Here is a 14,716-nt window from a genome sequence, read left to right as displayed (position 1 = left end):
GGCGAGCAGCTCCACCGCCCCTTCCCGAGGCCGCAACCCGGCATGAGCTGCGTGCAGCACCGCGCGGAACGGCCGCGCCCACGGGCAGCGCCGGGCCGGAGCGGGGCGGGGCGGAGCGGAGCGGGGCAGTTCGCGGCTTCTTCGGTATTGGCGGCATTGAGATGGCGGCGGTGCTGCGGGTGCTGGGCCTCGCCGCCCTCCTGCTGCCCGCAGTGCCCCGCGGGTCGCCCGGGTCGGCGGAGCGCCGCTGCTTCTGCCAGGTGGGATGGGATGCGGCGGGGACGGCGGGGCGGGGGTTACTGTGCCCGCAGCGCCTCGCGCCCTGCGGTGCTGTGCGGGGAGGATGGGTGATGCTCCTGGAGCGGGAACGTGTGCTTTCCGCTTCCTTAGCCCGGTGGGGATTTTGCATGTGCTTTTCCTGCTCAACCGAGGTTTGCCTCGTGAGCAGCCCCTGTGGCTTGCAGGCTTCGGGCACGGGCGGCTGGCCCTGTGCTCTGCAGTGCTCTGTTGTTGTAGTTTCATTTTCAGTACAAGTGTTGGCGATCCGTTCCGGCTGTCGCCTTTGGGAAGCACGGCACGCGGGGCACCACTTCTCAGCCCTACCGCCCTGCAAAAACGTGCTGCCTTGCAGTCCCTCTCATCGCCGTAATTCAGATAGCTTGTCCTCCACCCAGATAAACGTGTTCGTTAACACGTTGGTGCTTCAGTCAGCCGTCAATCAGTTCTCTCCTTCCATTAATGCTTGCTCGATCACTGTGCACAGACAGGTGGGGCTGCCCGAAGAGCTGCATCTGTGTGCTGGCAGGAGGCAGGTTCCCTTCAGGGGCTGTTTCTCAGGCCAGCACGCTGTCGTTAGGGCTGAGTCTGGGCCTCCTTGTTACCTGAGCAGACTTTGAAGCCACTCTCACATTCCTGTTAAATTGGTGCTCCCCAGAGAGCCATGTGGCAGGAGTTCATGCCTGATGCTCTGTGGGGCTTCACAGGAGACACTCCCACAACACTGGAGCTGCTGATTGTTTTCTAAGAGATGTTTGGAGGTGGCATGTGCCCGCTGTAGTGCTCCTGAGCTCTGTTCTGGCTGCAGGTGGGGGGTGCAGAAAGGAGTGTGCCATCTTTCCTGCCCATCTGTGCAGTAAGTGGTGGTGTATGGTGTATTTTGGAGGGAGCCTGTAGCAAGAATCCTACTTACACGGGTTGATAGTGATAGGACAAGGGGGAATGGCTTTAAACTAAGACAGGGCAGATTGAGGCTGGATGTTAGGAGGAAGTTTCTCATTCAGAGGTTGGTGAGGCACTGGGACAGGTTGCCCAGAGAGGCTGTGGATGCCCCATCCCTGGAGGCACTCAAGGCAAGGTGGATGTGGCTCTGGGCAGCCTGCTCCAGTGGTTGGTGACCCTGCCCATGGCAGGGGGTTGAAACGAGATGATCTCTGAGGTCCTTTTCAACCCAGGCTGTTCTATGATTCGATGAAAAGAAAGCCCTAAATCCACTGTCCAGGGGCATTTCCCTGATGCTGAGTGAGCCGGGCAGAGGCAGAGAGGTGAAGATCAGTGGTGGAACATGGGATGGAGACAAGGGAGAATGAAATGAAGGCCAAACCTAAGGATGATGCGGAGTCCACGTGTGGTGGTGTTCCAACCTGGAGGATGCATCAGCACTGTGGCATTGCAAAGAGCCAGCAGACCACCTCCCTTGGTGCTTGCTCAGCAGCTGGAGCCATTGTGGTATGCGTCTGTCCCAGCGGCTCCGTTGCATCTCTCCCTGCTGGGCAGACCCGGCCCTGCCTGCCCATCCCATGCCTTGTCAGGCTCCTGCACCCCGCCTAGGTGGAGCAAAACCCGTTGCTACTGCTGAGCTCAGTGATTCACAGGTGCCAGGAAGCAGGTGGCATGTGTTTGGAACTCGATGAAGCTGTGTTTCATCTGAAACCACTGTTTGAATTGTTGAAGGCTGAAGACACAGGTGGTTCACAGAATCACAGAGTGGTAGGGCTTGGAAGGGACCTCCAGAGATCATAGAGTCCAGCCCCCTGCCGAAGCAGCTCCCTAGACCAGGTTGCACAGGTAGGTGTCCAGGTGGGTCCTGAACGTCTCCAGAAAAGGAGGCCCCACCACCTCTGTGCAGCTCCAGTGCTCTGAGCAGGGAAGGTGTCTTAAGGCATCACCCTCTCAGGAAGGAGCTTGCAGTGCTTCACCTGGAGTTCTTTTCAGGGTGGTACTGTGCTGGGTTAGCTCTAGCTTGGTTTGGTCACTAATATCACTAATTCAGGCCTGTTACGGATGTTACATAGAATCATGGAGTGGGTTGGGTTGGGTGGGACTTAAAAGACCATCCAACTCCAACTGCTGCATGTGCTGCCCAGGGCCAATGTACAGCCTCTGATACCTCTAGGGATGGGGCACCCACAGCTCCGGGCAGTGCCAGGGCCTCAGTGCTCTCTGGGTGAAGAATTTCCCCCTCACCTCTAACCTACATCTCCTTTCTTTCAGTTTAAAGCCACCACCAGGATGTGGTTCCCTTGGAGTCACACTGGTCCAACACAAATATAGGGAGTGACCAGCTGCCTTCCTCAGAGGTTGCCAGGCTTCCAGGGAATACAGAGAAATACGTGGTTTTGGGTTTTCTGTTTTCGTTGGTTAGCCTTCTTCGTTTTGAAACAGCTCCACGTTGGGTAATTGGATTAGCAAATCGGTGCTGGGTTTTTTATGAGGGTGGTTTAGGCTAGTGGAAATCTTAATTGCTGCGCTGGTAATCTTGGTTTTCATTACTGTGCAAAATGCACGACAGAATACAGTACACTGAGGTGTTGGGCTTCAGTGTGAATGCAAGAAACAGAAGTAAGCCTCCTAATCACTGTGACTTAGCACTAATGGCAAGTGGCAAAGGGCACTGTGGCTCACCTATATCCCTTCACACCCACTTAAATCAGCGTGGCTCAGTGTAAAGTATCAATGAAAGCTTTGTTTCCTAAGCGCTGAGTGCCACTCTGGGTCCAAGCTTGGGTTCCTTCTGCCCAGGCACCAAGGGAGGAACATGCACATTCCTTTAAGGTGCTGTGTGTCCAACCCAGGCTGTTATTTCTTCCTCTCCCCTTTTTGTGTGCTCTGAAGGTGAGTGCTCATTGCCTTCTTGGAAAGAGGGCAGGGAGCTCCACTGCTGCAGCAGTGATCACTGTGGTTGTGGGGAACTTGCTTTGTGCCTTTCAGACACTGACCTGAGGGCACTCTGTCAGGCTGTGTGTTTCATGCTTCCCACATGGCTCTTCCTCTTTTCTCCACTCACAGTAATTTACTTTTCCCTAATTGCAAAGGGCACTCTTCCTTGGAGGCTTTTCCTTGAGGCTTGCAGGGCTGTGGATGTGACCCCCACAACTCCATGCAGGGGGAATCCTGCTTTGTGCTGGCAGCTACCAGGACCTTGTGAGCTGGGACAGAGGCAGCAAGGGGATTTCTCATTGTGAACGTCCCACATTTGCTTCATAAATCAACGGTACCCATTTAAAATGACCACCTCGGTCCTAAACCCCTGTGTTTAATACTGCTGTGTTTAATACATGGCAGCTGCCAAGTGCTGTATTGCTGCTTCAGCATCCAGGAAAATCCCCTGGTGCCCAATTGAGAGGGAATGAGTAGTACACTCACTTCTTGGATGCGGTGATTTCCCCAAGCACCCATCAGGGGGTTGGGAAGCAGCAGCCCTCCTTCTGTTGTGCAGCTTTCTCATCCAGGCAGCAAGCTACGTGTCAGAAAGCCAGAGCTGAATTGGTGTTGTTTTGCTTTTTTCTCCAGGGCTTACACACAGTGTGCGTTGTTCAGGATGATGCAAGGAGTATTGGCTTCCTGCATCAGATCTGCAACAGATGTTTCCTCGCCAAATGGCAGTCAGGGGCACAGGGAAGGGCTGTTGCAGTCTCCATGGTCTCCGTGTGCCACAGCACAGTGGGTTGACAGCAAGGACTTCTGTGGAGTGCTGTAACCTTTGGTGGCATTACTGTTGCTTAATTAGACCCCCGTGCAAATGGCAGCTCTGAGCTGTGTGCTGCACTGCCAGAGTGGCATACTGGTGTCAAATGATGAGGGCCTGGGCTGCTGTGTCTTGCAGGGCTTGGTGACTTGTCTAGCTGTGTGTGTGTTATCTCTGCTCTCTTCGGAGATTGCAGTGTCTGTTCGATGCCTATTGCTCTGTATCAATAAACTCTTAAGATATTTAGGTGTGTTAGGGGAAAAGTGTGTTTAAAATTGCTTGCCCCCAAGCAACAGACAAAGGGCAGGTCCTTAAGGATGCATCACATGGAATTCTGTGGCTTTGACATTCAGTTTTATAGAACCATCAAAGAGCTGAGATCATCAAGTTCAAGCACCAACCCATTATCACCATGCCCCTAAACCAGAGTCGTTTCCTTCTGGTTAGGTTTAGGGGGATGACTGGCTGGTAGAATGAAAGAAAATCCTGAATTGCTGTATGGTCTGTGCTCTGGAGCAGTGCTGACCTCCTTGTTCATGACATTTCGTTCCCACAGGTTACTGGCCATTTGGACGACTGCACCTGTGATGTAGAAACCATCGATGCCTTCAACAACTACAGGCTGTTTCCCAGACTGAATCAACTTCTGGAAAGTGACTATTTTAGATACTACAAAGTAAGTTATTTAGTACAAGAAATACACTAATATTTCTCTATAATTTGGTGTGCTTTTTTTTTTGTTTTGTTTTGTTTTTCCCCTGGAAGTTATTGCTGATCTCTTAAAGTCAGATGCCCCCATTTTGGTCAGGCTGCCCAGGATCCATCCAACCTGGCCCTGAATGCTTCCAGAAGTGGAGCGTCTTCAGCCTGTCTGTGTATGATTTTCAAGATGTCTTCTGATGCATTTTTTGCTCTGAGGAACTGAAGTGGTGGACCAGGTTGTTGAGTTAGAGCACCAAATTGTTGATGAGGAATGCAGATTGCATAATGAGGATACACTTAGTGTCTTCCTGTCAATGAGGAAAGCCTGGTTTAGTTGTCGAACAATCAGATTAAGTGATTGCTGTTAGTGCCAGACCATTGTTAGGTGAGTTCTACTCCTGTTCCATGAGATTGCGTGTGTGTGAGTAACTGTGGGTTTGTTTGGGTGTGCTTGGGTCGTGCCCAGTGCTGTACCTGCCAAGTGCAGGTACTGAACAACGACTGCTTCCTGACTGTGTCAGCAGACAAAAAAAACCCTCTTCATTCTTCCCTAAGAATGGCTTAAGGTGTTCTCAACTTCTGCATCCACGTACACTGCAGAGCTCAGCCCTACGCTGGGTTTTGGTAGCAGAAGCCTTTCAGTGAGACACCGTGTGTGTTGTAATATAGGAGGTTAGCTTGGCTGCATGGGAGGAACGTGTAACAGGATGATGTGTTATTTTTAGGTCAACCTAAAGAAACCTTGTCCTTTCTGGAATGACAACAGTCACTGCGGAATAAGAGACTGTGCCGTAAAACCCTGCCCGTCTGTAAGTAGAGAATCACTCACTTTGCTCTTTTCTGTCTTTGGCCTTTATGGCCCAAGAGGAAGAAGCAGGAAAATACCTTACTCCGTTGGCCCCCGAGCTACAAATGTGCTGTGGCTACAAAGGAGGCACAGTGCTGCTGGGATCTCTGCAGGAAGGCTGAGATGCTGAATTCTGAAGCCTTAAGGAAGGGCTGGGCTTCTAACAGCCAACCCTCCAAGAGTGGAGAAACTTGTCCTGGCCCCTCTTTTATTTGGGGTATTGGCAAAATGATTTTAGGGGCAAATCCTCTGTTGTTGTGTACTGTGTTCATTGCCAGCACGTTCGCCCCGTTAGCCCATGAGATACACAGTGATTTGCTGTTTTGTCTGATGAATTCAGTCAAGCCCTTTCCAGCAGTCCCTATGCATAACATAGCTCTTTCAGAGTCCTGTGTTTCCCAACACAAAAACAGACATCTCTGCCCTTGCATCCTGGGCAGAAGGGTTTTGTTTACTGAGCCAGAAGAAAACATGATGACTGCATGTGTCTTTCTGAAAGGAAGGGGAAGAGAAAGAGAGGGAATTAGGGCTTGGTTACTGGGTTGGTAGACATGGTGACAGTGCCAGCAGCCTGGCTCTGCAGGGTGGCAGCCAGCTGCAGGCTGTCTTACACGCTCCTCTGGGGTCTCCAGAGCACTTTGTGTGCTGGTGGTACAGTGCAAGGGCAGTACAAGACCCTACTTGCATGCTTTCACCAAAGCAGCGTAGCTTATTTTCACATGCAGCTTAAAGTGTAATGCCATGAAGATGTCTGTCCCTCTCACCTGGGAGCTCTGAAGTAGTGCAGCTGTTGGCATGGCTGAAAAAAGCAACGTCTGAGGTGATACTGCACCTCGCAACAACAGTCTGCGATGGGCGTGCATGTGTGCTAGATAAATTGTGATCCGTATGTTACATTCACCTTCCTCTCTCCCCTGGACTCCCCTACCCTTCCAACAGCTCTCCTTCAGTAGTGATTGCGTACAGCTGCCGTGGGAGTCTTCAGGATGACATACTGGGGGCTGGGAGCTGCAGTATCTGAAAAGAGGCAGCTGGGCTTCTGCCAGCAGCACCCGGGGGGGGAGGGATGCCAGCATCAGCTGCTGTGATGTCTGGGTTGGCATCCTCTGCCTCCTGCTTGGGTGAGCAGAGCACAGCCTGGTGGAGCACCTGTGGAAGGATGCTGACCTATTGAGAACGAGAGTCTGGCGAAAAAATCAAAGTAAAACAGCAAGAATGTTGTTTCACTTTAGTCTGTGGAGGAGCCAGTAATTGGGTATGCCGTAAGCTAAGCTGGGGGCTCTGAGACCTTTTCAGACCTGGGAGCTGCAGTTACCTTCCTAATCATTCTCAAACACTAGACTGAAAGGCCCTGTCAGCTTCACGTGTAGCACGTGCCCCATTTTGTCTTTCAGGATGAGGTCCCTGATGGAATCAAATCTGCAAGTTACAAGGTAGGTGTGTCTGTGAGCAGGTCTGACTTTGAGTCACTGTAACTGATAAAAGCCTTTTTGGAGGCTTCTCCAAGAGCAGGTATTGTAAAGCAGAACGTCTCAGAGCCCACTGCCGGTCCCTGCAACAATCAGAGCTGCATGAGGCTCTGAGTATTTGGGTAAATATCCTGTGTAAATATCAGCTGGGATGAATCATTGAAGTGTTTGTGATGCTTAAACTGTACGTGCAGTAAAGGCCCAATTATAACATCAGAAAGCCCGTGCTTTCATCTCCACTCCTTTGCTTCCCAATGCAGTATTCAGAGGAAGCCAACAGCCGTGCTGAAGAATGTGAAGAAGCCAACAGACTTGGTGCTGTGGATGAGTCATTGAGGTATGACTTCTTCCCACAGCCCATCCTTGTCTTGAGAGAACCTCAGCATCGGCGCTGTCTGATGCCCTTTGTCCTTTCTTTGCAGCAAGGAAACCCAGCAGGCAGTGCTGCAGTGGACATGGCACGATGACTCTTCAGACAGCTTCTGCGAAGCTGATGGTATCCCTATACCTGTTTGATCTGACAAAGCCTAAGCAGTTCAAGTTCTCTGCATAGCTTCGAGGCTAATGTGTACTATTCCAGCAAGCCTAAAGCATATCATTTCTTCTCTCTTCTCCCTCCCCATCCCCTGCCCTCAGTGCATTGAAAATAATCAAAAGCTTTGTTGCTGTTCAGGGTCTTGCTGCACTTAGCAAGTTAGCGACGAGGTTGAGCACACTCAGAGTTGGTTTTGCCACCTGTGGCCTTGCACTGTGATATCTCTGAGTGCCAGAGAGCTGCACATTGCTGTGGTGTGTCCATGGGCAGCAAATGCTGTACACCTGCCTTGCTGGAGCTTTGCTGGCACGGCTGTTCAGTGTGCAGAGGGGTGGCTGGATTGGCTTTGGAAGATGTCCTTCTCCTTTAGAAGCTGCTGTCACTGAGCCAGCATTCTGCTCCACAGACATCCACTCTCCTGATGCAGAGTATGTGGATTTGCTCCTGAATCCTGAGCGCTATACTGGCTACAAAGGACCAGATGCCTGGAAGATATGGAACAGCATTTATGAAGAAAACTGCTTCAAGTAGGTGCTCTGGGACACAGGTACCACAGACCTTTAGTCACTCTGAGCCCTAGCTTTTGCAGAGGGGCTGCATGTGCTACAGCTGCTCTGTTAATCCCCATCCACATGCCTGCCCCTGGCTGCTCTCGTGGCTCTGCAGAGTGGGGAGGCAGCAGCCCGCAGGGTGAGCATCTCTGGTGTGACGTGGTCCTCATCACACAGCCCTGTCCTCCCTGGGTGTCGTACCAGTGAGGTGAGCTCCCTCCCCACGAGGAGATGCCTGCTGTTATCTTTCCAGTGATTTCCTCTCTCTGCATACTGGTGCATCGCGTTGCACTGGGGCCGTGAGGTAATGTTCACTAGCACTCCTCCAGGCACTTGATTTTCCCCTAGCTGTTTTTTCACAAGGAAGAAAACAGAGGAAACCTCATCTCCCTTTACCCTTTTTCTGTTGGAGTAGGAGGATCTCTTACATCTTCCCAGGCTGTTTGGCTGCAGAAAAGTAGTTTCTTCTGCTTTTGTTCCTGCACAACAAGGAGACAGTCACGTGTTTACTTACCTAAATTATTTTTTTTTCCTTTTAGGCCTCAGAATGTGAGAAGACCTTTGGCACCTGGTAGAGGTGAGTCATGGATTCATCTTGCTCAGTTGCTTGGAAGCGTACTGATCTGAGCCACAACAGCAGCAAACAGTACATGAGCTATTTCTGCTGAAGGAGAGCTGTGTTAGAGCTCTTGATCAAGTCTAGAATAGTTATGGCCAATGGAATGGCATCAGAAGGACTGTCCAGCATCCATTATGGAGAAGGGAAGTCTGGCTCTCAGTCCTAGACGAAATGTGGATTTGGAGAGGCTGGGGACAGAGCTGAACCCTGAGTCTGCTTTTTGTACTCAGCAATGCCAAACCACATGGGAGGGACTAAAATATGACCCTGGCTGGAATCCTTGCGGGAAACATTAAATACGTGAAACTCTGACTTAGAGGCAAAGACTTAACAGTGTAAATGAAAGTTGGGAGGGGTCTTGGGAGCATACAGACAGCTGTGGGCTCAAGGTTGCCAAGAGAGTCCGTGTTTCCTGATGCCATGCCCAGACATCTGGAACATCATAGGTTCATCAGCAGCCTCTGCCCCATTTTCTGACCTGAGCAGTATCCTGAGGTGATCTCTGGACTTCTCCTAAACTGCGCAGGTGTTTTTCCCACTCCTTTGAGCTTTGCATGGAGCAGTGACACCTTAAGCACAGCACTGGTGAACTAAGTATATAGCGCCCTTTAAAACACCAGGGTTTCCCTGTTGTTTGGGGCAAGGCATGAAGGAAATATCAGACACCCTGAGCACAGAGGGAAGGACTGCAGTTTTCCATGTGAGAAAGAAACAGGACACGAGGACAGGATGGGACCTGACGCCTGTAAGTGTTGATGCAAATGGCTGGAGAACTGCAGGAGGCAGAGATGGGGTCTCTGAGTATCTCAGAGGTCGTACAGGAGGCAGTAGCACTCCCTGTTTTCCATTCTCTGCTTTAACTGTGTAGTTTTACTCCCTCTGTAAATACAGATCCCCCTGTGTTGGTCAGGTTATGTGGGTACCTCGCTGCTGCAGTTATTGAGATAACATTTTGTGTTTGGAAAATGTGTGAACCTCCTTGGGAAGGCTCATGGGAAGTCAGGGCAGATTAGCAGAGCAATCTTAATGTTTGTGCTTTGGAGTTTAGCTTTGGTCATGTGTAATTTTCTCCTTTTTTTTCTCTCCCCCACCACTCTTGCTTTTCTCATCAGGGGACGATGGAGGTGAGTGGCACTGTTTTTACTGATCCCAGGAACAAATGCAGAGCCTTTGCTGTGCTGTTGTGATTGGTAGATAATGCACCCAAAGTCATTATTTGGGCAAAATCAGGAGCTGTGCTGAAGTCATTAGCTCAGGGCTCTGTGAGGAGAGATCCCCTCGAGCTCTCTGTGAGGCCGGCCCATCCTCACGGGTCCTCTTCCTAAAAACAAGAGCTGGAAATGTTCAGAAAAGAAGAGCAATCTGTGGCCTTTGTTTCCCTGCAGGTCACGGCATCACGTGGTGTTTTTGCCCCCCACCAGCCCTTGCTGGGATGGGTGGGAAGGATCCACGTGTTCTGTCTGCTGCCACCACACTGTCTTATAGAGACATCACAGAGGCAGAAGGGTGGGGAGGAAAACTGTTTTTGATCTGTTCTTCCACCTCTGTCCCTGCTCCTGCAAACTGGGGTGAGCAGAGTTGCTCTGGAGGGCCGTCTCAGAGGTGGTGTCAGGTTTTCAGCCATAGGAGCGGTGTGGGGGGTGTTGGGAGAGCCCTGCCATGTTGGTGTATCATCCCATTCTCCTCTGAAATGTGTTGCACAATGCAAACAAGTATTTTAAAAATGCTGTGATGTGTTGGAGTCTTCCTGCTGCTGCAGGGTGCCTCCAAGTGACATGCTCCTTTTCCTTCTGTTTCCAGGCCAGACGTTTTACAAGTGGCTGAAAGGTAATCCTTCTCTCTGAAGTTGGACACTTTTCTTGGGATGAACATGGGATGGCTGTGGAGTGGGTGGGAGCTGCTTGCTGCTCTCGGGTTGGGTGAGCTTTGACAGGAGAGGAAAATTCAATATATGCTTTCAGTGCTGCTCATTGTTGTCTTTTTTGTTTTTTTTTCTCTCCAGGTGTCTGCATAGAGAAACGAGCTTTCTACAGGCTCATTTCTGGTCTCCATGCAAGCATCAACATTCACCTGAGCGCCCGGTACCTCTTACAAGGTAACTGCCACTTCCTGCCTGAGCTCTCCTGCCTCAGCTCTTAATTGGCACAGCCTTCCTGTCTGTGGCTCAGCTAAATGCAGCCCATCCCAGCAGGGCTCAGGCCTGCTTCTGTACTCTTATTCTCTCTCCCTCGGCACACGGGTTGTGTAACAAAATCAGGAATGCAGTTGCTACACGCCTTTGGGTCTGAAAATGGCTGGACTGTGCTCTGTGCAAGACTTCCAGCACGTATGCCTTTCATTCTTCCTCCAAGGTTATTTTGGAGTGTGTTTCTAATTGCGTATCTCTCCCTAGCCTGTTTTTATGACAGTCACTTCAGCAGTAATTTCATCCAGATTGAGAAATGCTTGGCTGGGCTCCTCCAAGACCCTTGAGCTGTTTCCCTGTGCCATTTCCACTTTCCTTGCATCCCTTTGTCCACAAGTAGCTGTCTGATGAATGTCAGTTTCAACCCTGGGGTTGGAAGTATACAGTGATGTGAAAGCACCATTTGCTTGTCCCATGTGGCCGAGGTCTGCACTTTAATGGAGTAAAGCTGGTAGGCCTAGTCTACAGATACTGCTCAAAATTTCTTTAGCTATATCCTTCAGGAAGTCTGAGCCTGCACCCCACGCTGCATGAACAGCATAGACCTTGGCCACAGGAGGCAGCTTGGAACAAGTGGGGTTAGTGGAAGGGCTGTGGCTGTTACGAGCTTGGAGCTGCAAGCTTTTAGAGATGCATTTCACCATTGAGCTTGGGGCAGCGGGAGGAAGTGAGCTAGAACTACACCTATCCACCTCATGTCTTTGTTTCTGTGCTCTCCAGATACGTGGTCAGAGAAGAAATGGGGCCCCAATGTCACAGAGTTCCAGCAGAGATTTGATGAGGTTGTCACCAGAGGGGAAGGCCCCAGAAGACTCAAGAACCTGTATTTTCTCTACCTGATCGAGCTGCGGGCTCTATCCAAGGTGCTGCCATTCTTTGAGCGCCCAGGTTTCCAGCTGTACACAGGCAATAAAAGCCAAGATGCAGAAATCAAGAACCTATTGCTGGAAGTTCTCCATCTGGCCAAGTAATTACGTTCGGTACCTGGGGAGAGTGGCTCTTTCAGCCCTGGCGTCTCTGAGCGTGCTTAACCTTTCGCTTAAAGCTCCTAGAAAGGCAGGTGCTGGGTTCCTTCCTGTAGTGGGACAGCATGATTTGGTAGCGTTGTTGGGAGTTGGTTGCTGTCTGCATTCAGATTGCAAAGCAGGGTGATTAAGCCCACGGTTTAATAGCCTAGGCTGCTTTTTTTGATTTAGCAGAGTTGGATTTAATAACCTCCTACACGTCAGTCCTGAAATTGGCTACCTGGTTGAGTCATCTGGGAAATGCTAGTCCTGCCATTGTGTTTTTGGCTAGAAAAAACCCTCACTGTGCACGTAACGGAGGCCTGGGCTGAGGGACAGCAGTCAGACTACAAGGAGCAGAAGAATCTTCACTTAAGCCATAAAGCAGGCTGCAGGGAGATACAGCTTCTTGTTCTGTTTCAGGTCTTTCCCGCTGCATTTTGATGAAAACTCATTCTTCACAGGGAATAAAAAGGAAGCTGCCAAACTGAAGGTAATTGCCCAGTCCTCCCCTTTGGGATACTTTGCACCTACAGAGTATTTTGCACGTGTCTGGTATAGTAGTGCATCTGAAAGGGACCCTGGTGGGTTCGAGGAGCTGGATCAGGTATTTCCTGATTCTGGTTTGGGGATGCTTTGTGGGGTGTACCTTAACAAGAGTGCTCAGTTGCTGCTAAAGACCTCCTCCAGGATCCACGTCACCAACTGTGGGTCCCACAGAACTCAGCCTGAAGTCCAGGATTAACACCACTGGGTTGGGATTAATACATGGAAGACAGACCTGGCTAGTGCGTAGCCGTGATCAGCTTACAGCCCTTTTCCCCCAGGAGGAAGTCAGGCTCCACTTCAAGAATATTTCTAAGATAATGGACTGCGTTGGCTGCTTCAAGTGTCGCCTGTGGGGGAAGCTGCAGGTGAGTGCTGTCAGCAGGGTGGGATACAGGGAGCAGCTCGCTTGATGGCACCGTGGAGCACAGAGGCAGTTCTTAGCTCCAAGCTACAGACCCTGTGAGCAGGAAGCCGAGTGCTGATCCCCGCTCTTGGGGGCCACAGTTGAAAGCTGGGTGAACCTGCTGCAGCTGCACCCTGAGAATCCAGGAGGGGCACAGAGCCTGGGACAGGGAGGCACAGCGTGCTGCAGAGCCAGGGTTCAGCCAGATCTGTGCTGTGTCTTGCAGCCCTGGGCAGCAAGCCTCTGCTGGGCAGCTCTGCTGTCTAAATAACATCAGATAAACAGAACATCCTGGCTCTGTCCTGCTTCCTTTTCTTCACTGAGCTACGTAAGGTCAGAGTCTTGCCCTGTTAGGTTGATGTCAACAGGAACCTTTGCAAAGATGAAGAAGGGAAGCGAAGTTAAGCTCATGTGCCAGGCGATGCGTGTCCCTGCATGAAACACCTTCTTTGTCCCACGCAGACGCAGGGCTTGGGCACTGTGCTGAAGATCCTGTTTTCTGAAAACCTGATAGAGAAGATTCCTGAAAGTGGCCCTTCCTATGGGTTCCAGCTGACGAGACAAGAAATCGTCGCTCTGTTTAATGCTTTTGGAAGGTGAGTGTGAGACTTCTCAGATCTCACGCGTGCTGCTGCATTACACCCCACCTGAGCTCCATCAGTCAGTTTTTGTTGGCAGTGTTGGTGTTAACTTCTGTCCTGGTCACACTTTCTTATAAAGAAGCCCTCGAGTGCCAGAGGATGTCCACATGGAAGTGCAGCAGTGGGACAGTTTAAAGCAGCTGTTTATGTGCTGTACTTTCAAAAGGGGTTGAAGGAAGTGCTTGGATTAACAAAGAACTCAGTGTCTTTTAAGAAGCGACTGTCAGGGAGCATGCTGTCCCCAAACACAAGTTGCTCTTCCCTGCTCTGTTTTTGCTCTCTCCTTCGAGCATCACAGCTGCACTGGTTTGTTCCCTCCTCAGTGGTGTTCAGTGGGCAGCCATCAGCATGGCCCCTGGGGGGCAGAGAAGGAGGGGAGCTGTGCACATCCACATCCCTGATGTTCATTAAGAGGTGATGTGGGTTAGTCCAAATTGTAAAGCAGAAGGCAGTGCTGGCAGGGAGAGGCAGACCCTGTCTTGAAGGAAGGGAAAGTCACAGGCCTTATCCTCAGGGACCAGTCCTGCATCTTTACTGATGCTCTGGGGCCAAAATGTGTTGAGCAAAATGAGGGGTGTGATGTAAAAAAGCCCTCAGAAGAAACAAGCTCCTGCTGCAAGGAGACGCAGCCATCATGGCTGGAAATACTATGGTCTGTTTCTTGACCATAGTATTCATGGGTTTGTCTGATGGCTGTTAAGCTCTGTTACAGCCTGTTCCTGTGTCTCTCAGTAACAGAACCTCACATATATTAGCTTTAAAAAGAGCTTGCAGAACGAATGAACAGCCTGGTTGTAACCAAAATCTACATGAATCTCTAAGTTCTCTTCCCCAGAGCTGCTTAGAGCTTTCCTTGATAGCAGTCCTTTCTTAATGCGTTCGTTGCTCTCACACTTCTGTTGCACGCAGGGTTTCAACAAGCATCAGAGAACTAGACAACTTCAGGAACATCTTACGGACCGTGCGGTGAACACAGCAGAGCAAGGCTGCTCTTGTTCCCACTCCAGGTTCTTCAGCAATAGACAATGCCACTGCACTCCTGACCGCCGCGAGGTGAGGCCACGAGCTGAGCCTCGGGCTTGGGGCCGACTGTCTGTCTGTCTGTAAGCTGCTGCTGCCAAACGTTTTGTACAAAATTGTTTTGTATAAAAGTGAGGACTGGATGTCAAGTTTATCTAACAGAGCTGAAGAAGTTCTTTAAGTATGGCTGTAGTGGTTGGAGGGGTGAGAGCACTCTCTTTGCCCTC

The 14,716-nt window shown here is 50.7% G+C and overlaps 1 protein-coding gene across 1 annotated transcript; it reads left to right on the top strand.

Moving 5' to 3' along the window:
• The first annotated feature begins 127 nt into the window (after positions 1 to 127).
• On the top strand, positions 128 to 14,657 carry ERO1A (endoplasmic reticulum oxidoreductase 1 alpha). The gene is made up of 16 exons (XM_065748472.1): positions 128 to 260; positions 4,521 to 4,640; positions 5,392 to 5,475; positions 6,908 to 6,946; positions 7,243 to 7,319; positions 7,405 to 7,478; positions 7,924 to 8,044; positions 8,608 to 8,645; positions 9,800 to 9,811; positions 10,488 to 10,514; positions 10,690 to 10,782; positions 11,593 to 11,839; positions 12,300 to 12,369; positions 12,704 to 12,790; positions 13,291 to 13,424; positions 14,379 to 14,657. The coding sequence occupies exons 1-16, from the start codon at positions 162 to 164 to the stop codon at positions 14,437 to 14,439; spliced, it is 1,383 nt and encodes a 460-aa protein (XP_065604544.1). The 5' UTR covers positions 128 to 161; the 3' UTR covers positions 14,440 to 14,657.
• Positions 14,658 to 14,716: the final 59 nt, after the last annotated feature.

Source organism: Cyrtonyx montezumae, unplaced genomic scaffold (genome assembly GCF_038088225.1).
Source record: "Cyrtonyx montezumae isolate F1298 unplaced genomic scaffold, pur_monq_1.0 scaffold_10, whole genome shotgun sequence".
Taxonomy (NCBI): Eukaryota; Metazoa; Chordata; class Aves; order Galliformes; family Odontophoridae; genus Cyrtonyx; species Cyrtonyx montezumae.
Note: the sequence above shows the minus strand (reverse complement) of the source record. Positions and strands in the feature narration are given on the sequence as shown.